Source organism: Gavialis gangeticus, unplaced genomic scaffold (assembly GCF_001723915.1).
Source record: "Gavialis gangeticus isolate Ggan-Ray unplaced genomic scaffold, GavGan_comp1, whole genome shotgun sequence".
Classification (NCBI taxonomy): Eukaryota; Metazoa; Chordata; order Crocodylia; family Gavialidae; genus Gavialis; species Gavialis gangeticus.
Genome location: NW_017728997.1, coordinates 25,279,349 through 25,286,473, shown reverse-complemented (window position 1 = coordinate 25,286,473; position 7,125 = coordinate 25,279,349). Strand labels below are relative to the sequence as shown.

Genomic DNA, 7,125 nt, shown 5'->3' with positions numbered 1-7,125 from the left:
GCCTCATAGTTTTGATGTTTAAGGTGGAAAAGTTCAAAATTGATGAACAGAAATATTTTTTTGCAGGCTGTATAATTAGATTGTGGAGCTCATTGCCACTGGATGTAACTGAGGCCAAAAACAGCATGAGTCGAAGAAGGATTGGATTTTTTTATGTAAACAATGGGAACATGCAGAGGTATAATAGCCAAGGCTAACTGGCTAAATTTAGGAAGTGAGATTAAAACCTCATTAAGGCTTTAATCTCTGATTTCTAGGGATTAGTTTTGGTGGAAATTCTTTGGGGCCAGATTATTGCCTGCTGTAGGCTTCTCACACCTTTCCCTGAAACAGCTGGTACCAACTTCCTTCAAGGGTACTATGCTATATGAAGCATGGTTCTGTGACCCAGTATGGCAATTCCTATTTGTCTCTGTTTTCCTGCCACTTCTCATGACTTTATGGTCTTGCTTATGTGTTTCAGTGTACTTGAGTAGTTCACCTTACCTGTTAAGCTTCTCCATTAAAAACGGGCATGTTTTGTTTTGGGTGTCCTTTATTTCCATCACTAGCATGATGTCACAGCGAGAAATAACCTGCAATAGGAAAGGGCAAAGGGTTAGGATTGCATTAAGGGTGCATGGAACGACTGGAAATTTAAAAAGAGACAAGAAAGAAAAGAAGAGAGAGAACAAAGCAAGCACTGAAAACCAATGGTCATGACAAGATGGAAATGCCCTTTGTGAGACTATCTTACAGGTGATTGGGATGGGGATGTAGATGGAGAGAGAACATGACTGTAGTGTTAGCTACAGAAGGTGAAGGGAGTGTCCTTTCTTTCCAAGCTGGGTGGTTGCCCCATGTAGCTCATTCTTATTTGAAAACTTTTATGAAGCATTCAGAAAATCCTTGAGGATGTGAACAAACTCTGCCACTGGTGAGAGAACTGTTTGTTTTCCCTAGCTGGTGCTTCTGCACATCAGCCGATGCTATTTTTGTCTGTCTTCACCGTCTTGTGGCTTTAGCTTGTCCGCTCTCCTTTAGGCCCAGGAGCACCTTACCAAATAACTTTGCTTGCTAGGGCTAGGATTCAAAAGGATGGTTATACACTCTAGTTCCTAGTTTGTGCTTATGAAGCTCCAACCATATCTGTGCTTAGATGTTCCTTCTCATGTCCACACTTGAAAGTATCTAGCTAGGTACTGGGACAATTTAACTACTGCACATCCCCATAATATCCACCATTCTGACTGAGGTCCATGGGGGCACACGTGCAGTAAGCTAAAGTCATTTTTGCATTTAATAATGGGATCCGTGAGTGCGTAAAGGACCTTGTTGGCCCATTTCCCTACCTGCATTTTGAGAATGGCTATATCCACATCTTGACTCTTTCACTGCAATGCTTACCAGAATATCATTGGTTCCTTTGCCCTCACCCCTGCTGTAGACTTGTCTATAAATATATGGTTTGTTTTCTTCCAGCAAATGTTGCTGTCTCTTGTTGGCTTCTGTGCTCTGACTCTCTTAGGATGTCATTGGTTGGCCTTTTCTACAGGTAACTTTGGTTTAGCTAACTATGGAAGGCTGCTGTCAGGTATCCAGCAAGGACGCCTGATAAAAGCATAATTCTGGCTAACATTTTTGGCAGTTTCTAAAAGTGATCCATTATTCATTGTAATGTATGAACAAATAAGGTATTTTACTGCCTTGGTGTTGGAAGGGAATCGTGCTGCCTGAGTGCCTGTCTGGGCTCTTTTGTTTTGATGTTTTCCTATATAGGCAACTGACTTATTTGGGGGTATAAAACCCTCTCTCCCATGTCATTTCAAACTGAGGGAATTTAAAAACAAATGAGAGAATTAAAAAAATGTATAACTGCCATTAGCATGAACAAAATACATGACATTTCTTCTCAGTGAGTAACTTTCAACAACAAAAGAGATCATACAAACATAAGGGCTCACAGCTAAGTCTCAGCCACACTCATGGTCACAGTGGCTTGCAAACAACACATCATTTCCCTTATTCTCAATTTGGAATTGATGTGCCCCTGCCTATGAGGGTGTTTGTTATACCCGCAGCCTGTCAGCAGCACACAGGTCAAGGCTGCAGGGAACTACAGAAGTGCTACCTAGTCCCAGAACAGGACTGAGTCCTGGACACACATCCCTCTTCCACATTTCCTGGTGGCTGGCCTCTTCCTGCATAGCCCATTAGCTGGTGTGAATCCCTGTGGGATGCACTAGGTATTTCTATCCAAGTCATGGGGATCTGGGATGCATAAGTCTTCCTGAATTCTGCCTTTGTGGCCACATAGATTTAATAGATTTCATAGACATTAGGGCGGGAATGGACCTAGGAAGACCATTGAGGAAGGAAGGAAGTCAGCTGGGGTCACAGGATCACAGAAAGATAAACGTCCAGTTGACTCTTAAAGGAATCCAGAGTACACACTTAGGTTTTGGGAGCAGCAGTGTCCAGTGTTGTCACAAATAGGAGCCTTAATGCATCAGCACTAGTTTCTGCTGCAGTCAATAGGAGTCTTTCCACTGACTTCAGAGAAAGCTGGACTGAGCTCCTGAGAAACATCACTGGCCTGTTGGGACTGAAGGCATGGAAAAAGTTAAACATATGTGTGTCTGCAAGAGCAGACCCTTGGAATAAAAGCTGTTTGGAACAGGCACTGACTCGTCTTGGTTTGGACAAGCGCCTAGTAAACTCTGGATGCAATCACTAGTTAATGTAAACATAGTATCTATTTTTTGGGTGGACAGCTGTGTCAGGCACGTGAAGAGATTTTCCAGGGACTTTTCTAGAATTTTTTCTCCCCTCACATGTGATTATCATGTGTGTGAGACTAATCATATGTGACTATGCCGTTATATATTTTAAATGTAAATATGCTAGACCCAAAGCTGGACTTATGGACCATATAGCACATGCCATTGCTGAACAATCAAGTGCAACAGTGTGCCTAGAGGTATGGAAAGGCTCATTTCAATGGTTCTTGACTTTTTTCAAAGTGGCTTAAATATAAGGACTACCTCCCTCCCCCCACAATCAGGTAGAGGAGCTGCAAGGCAGTTATAACTTATGTCAGCTTGTACCTACCCCTTTCTCCCTGTACCTCTTCCTTCTGCTTTCCTATGCACTGATCATCACTCACTCCACCTTATACTGTATGTTGTCCTTTCACTGCATAGTTAGTTTATAAAGGTGCATATCTACCCTGCCTTCATCTTGTAACCCCTACATAAGATGATCAGAGTGATAGCCTTCCCACCTACAGATGCTCCCAGCATGTCCTCTACAGCTATAGAACTGGATAAAGACTGCACGGTCTGGATGCCATACTATTTGGGGTTTCCCATGCACTAGGGAAATCCCTAGCTGTCCAGTTCAGGCACCATTAGGGCTGCTGTGTGTTGCAGGACCATCAAAAACCAATTTATTCTTCATATTTTCAGTAGATATTTTACATATGGAAAGGGATGTGTTGCCCTCAGCAGGAAACCTGAATGAGGTATAATGCTATACCAGGATAACTGGAAATGATACAATTTCAGGAGAACTCAAAATAGCAACAACTAAAGTAAGTTCAGTGTAAATTACTTTTGGTTTAATGGAAGCAATGGGCACAGGACAAAGTGGAAACACAGACTTCAAACTGGTTTTCAAGAAAAAGTGTCTCCATTTCAAGTACTATTTGAAGAGAGAAGAACACTAATAAATGGCCTGATACTCTAAATGTGTACTCATCTAAAACAGTCCCATGTGGATTTCTTGAATGAGCAAGTTGTGCAGTGGGTATAAAGCTACCATTCATAATTGTAACCCTTCATCAGATGTGTCCGGTGCACAATTAGAGAACATTATGAATAAGAACCTTTTACTTGCAGAGGTGCTAACCCTGATAAGATAACATGAGACGCATCCACTTACAAAAAATTGTGAGTAATGTCTCCCCAATTCTGGTCATGAAGGCTTTAATGTATATATTAAATACTTTTAAATTATATTGTTGCTGATAAGAATAAATGTGTACATTCATGCTACTACAAATACACATTCAGCCACTGTAACATCTTTAGATGTTAGAATCTTTGAAGTAACAGGTCCATAATTTTAATCAAATTGACAGCTGCAGGATTATTCTGTACCCTTCTAAAAACATTGTTAGATGGCCTCTTTCAAGAAATGCTTTGAAAAAGTGGTAATGCAACTTCCTTTGAGAAAGGTTAGAAATCAGGGTCTTGACTTATAAATCGGTGCTCTTGTACTGATCATTTATGAAGAAGGTTTAATAAATAGGTTATACTGTCCAGCTAACAGAAGTATCATGCAATGATGATTTTTCTTAATGAGACAGAGGCACTTCAGATTTACCATTAAAGAAATAAGACTAATGATCAAACAAAATGAAAGCTTTCTAAGTAAAAAACCAAAGCAAAACTATTTTTCTTGCACATTGTACAGTCAGACTCTTTCCTCATAATTCTAAATTTCTAAAGGAAACTAGAATTTTTATATTTAGATTAGCTCGCAACTAAAACTTGCCAACCAGACATTTTTGGTCTACAGATATATATTTTACTACTAGCTGTACAAAATGTTTTGTAACGCTTGGGCATCTATTATCTTGCAATTCAAGCATGCAGAAATAAAATAAGCCTCAAGATGAATTAGATAAAAGTCCTCAAAGAGTTCAATGTTTACTGAATCCAGGAGCAGTGAACATACCTTTACAATGACATCTACGACTTCAGGTATGGCTCTTTTTGCTTCTCCAAAAGTCCTCACATTGAAGGAGCAGATTTTTATGCTCAGAGTTGCATTGCAAAAGAAGAGCAACACAAAAAAGATGCCCAACATCTTTAAACCTTGGCCAAAAGTAAGCGGGTGCAATCTGCTTCTGTGTGTGTGTGTGTGTTTGTGCATGCGTGTGGAATCCTGTTTCCAGGGCTAAGGCTGCTATTTAAATTAAGTTAACTGCGGGGATCACAAACCACTTAACAAGAATTACTGACTTCCTCCTTTTTTATTTATTTTTTTGTGCTGGGCCAGGGACCGATGAGAAATTGAACTTCTGCCTCAAGGGATCACCAGAAGCTTGAAGCCAACTTCCCCAATCTGGAGTGGCTGCTCTTTCGCTTTGAAACACAGCCTCCCGTCCCTAGGCTTACATAAAATGTTACTGATATTAGTATTACTTTAATTAAAATATCAGTCCCAGTATGCTGGAAGCTTTCCAAACTCCAGGGGAAGTCAATCTCTGTTCTCAGGACCTCACAAACTGATTATGGCTGTCATCTTGATTCACTGTGGGCAGCTCAAGAGAAGTGGTTTGTAAAAGGAGCCTACATGGGTGTGGGCAGAATAGGGACTTTGCTGTTGGGTTGGTAGGAGTCATCCCGGGCAAAGGAGGTTGTGGAAGAAAGCCCAGAGATGCTTGTGTGGAAAGCTGCCAAAAGCATTGGCAAGGCTGGGCAGTGCCGAGGGAATAGTCAGGGGACAACATGTAAAGCATTTCAAGACAGCACAAATATGGTAGGGCAGATTTATGCAGGGCTTTGAATGTGGTGGCTAGAAGACTCAATTAGATCTGCTTTGGGGATGAAAGCCCCCAAGTCCAAGTTATTCTTCACAAAATCATACCCCACTTTCTCAGCACATGTTCATTTCTCCGCCTTGCTCCTGATGAATGTCATTATGGTACTGGTGTAACTAGAACACCTGTTCCTAAATGCATAAAATAAAATCAACAATAGCATATTGAGAAAGAAACACATAGCAGGATTAAGAATGTCATTCTTTGCTTTAGAATTTAGTTTACTTAGTAAACAGCCAGTTCTATGAGATGGAAGACTGAAATATCTAGGATTTAGTCAAAGCTCTTAATCACTGGACAATGGACACTAGGAAGGGAGGGCCCTTTGGGTCCAACCAATAACTGGTTTAGTGACACAGGTTATCCTTGGATGAGCATGACACCTTTGGCTTTGACAAAAATACATCTTGCACAACAACAGCTAGCCAGAGAAAATATGAAGGGCATGCTGTCACTGCAAGCTACCCCCATTGATATCCTGATTATTGGGCAAGAATAAAGTTGCAGCTTGTTCTAATTAGACGACAAAAGATCAAAAGTCTACCCTGGTCACATGCACCCTGTCAGCGTATTCCCTGTTGGTGTCATGAGCCTCTTGGGTCAACTGAGTCTTGCGTAATGAGTGAGCGGCGTCTGTCCTTTTTGATTGCCGTATTCATGTTCACCGCCAGGCGAATCAGTTACTAGTTGTACAACGGCAGTGGGCACAGCACAGTTTAGACAGCCCCATTTACTTGAAACCCAGTTATTTTTCATTAGCCTGGGTAAGTTACTGCCAGAATTACTGGGCAGTCTTCCATGCCACAACACACACAATTAATTTATCCACATCAACTGACTAGCCAATGACTCTCAGCAGTTTGGGGGATGGCAATAGCAACCTGCTGGTGGACTGATCTGGCCTCTCTCATCTGTGTGTCCAGGTGCTGGAGAGATGAAACAAACTTCTTTCACAGTTTCAGGAAGGTAGTCTTCCTTGTGCAGTAGTTAGGGAAATCTGCTCTGTTTACCCCAGGTCTGGACCCTCTTGTATTCCCACCACTTTGGGCTGATGGTTTTGTACCACTAATAGTACAACTTGCATCTGTCAGCATCTCTGTTTCTCCACATGTATTTGTGCATTGTCTGATCTCCTCACTTGTGTCTTCTCAGCACAAGATATCATTGCTGAAATGCCGTAATCCATGTTTCATGCCCCGTATCTTTCCTTTTATACTTCTCATGATATGTGAGTTGCATTAACAACAGCTAGGCTAGGAGCTGTCCCAGAGTGGGACCTATGGCTTGACACCAGTTGTTAGCTTTCTTGACCTGGCAGGTAAATAGCACTTCTGTGCAGGAGCCCAGGAAGGACAGACATATTTTCCCCAATGCAATGCTGATGAATTTATAGCATGGCCTAGTATGAATGAGTCCTCATTTTGCTGTAATGAGGATATTCTGCCTGTCCTAGGCTGCATGTGCAGTGAAGCCTCACCCAAGAGTTGGAGCTTCCGCTGCTTCTCTCGGTGGCTTATTCCAACGGCTGATCAGTCTCA

At 41.7% G+C, this 7,125-nt stretch overlaps 1 protein-coding gene and 1 long non-coding RNA gene across 2 annotated transcripts in view; one reads left to right on the top strand and one right to left on the bottom strand.

Moving 5' to 3' along the window:
- DNASE1L3 (deoxyribonuclease 1 like 3) overlaps positions 1 to 5,024 on the bottom strand; it is a 26,889-nt gene extending 21,865 nt beyond the window's left edge. Inside the window, exons 1-2 of the mRNA XM_019504967.1 lie at positions 4,720 to 5,024; positions 487 to 575 (exon numbers count right to left, since the gene is read on the bottom strand). Of these exons, the coding sequence (XP_019360512.1) occupies positions 487 to 575; positions 4,720 to 4,917 (287 nt within the window). The 5' untranslated portion in view covers positions 4,918 to 5,024. The remainder of the gene's footprint in view (positions 1 to 486; positions 576 to 4,719) is intronic.
- Positions 2,377 to 7,125, top strand: part of LOC109289079 — a 25,615-nt gene continuing 20,866 nt past the window's right edge. Inside the window, exon 1 of the long non-coding RNA XR_002095289.1 lies at positions 2,377 to 3,929. This is a non-coding gene — a long non-coding RNA (uncharacterized LOC109289079). The remainder of the gene's footprint in view (positions 3,930 to 7,125) is intronic.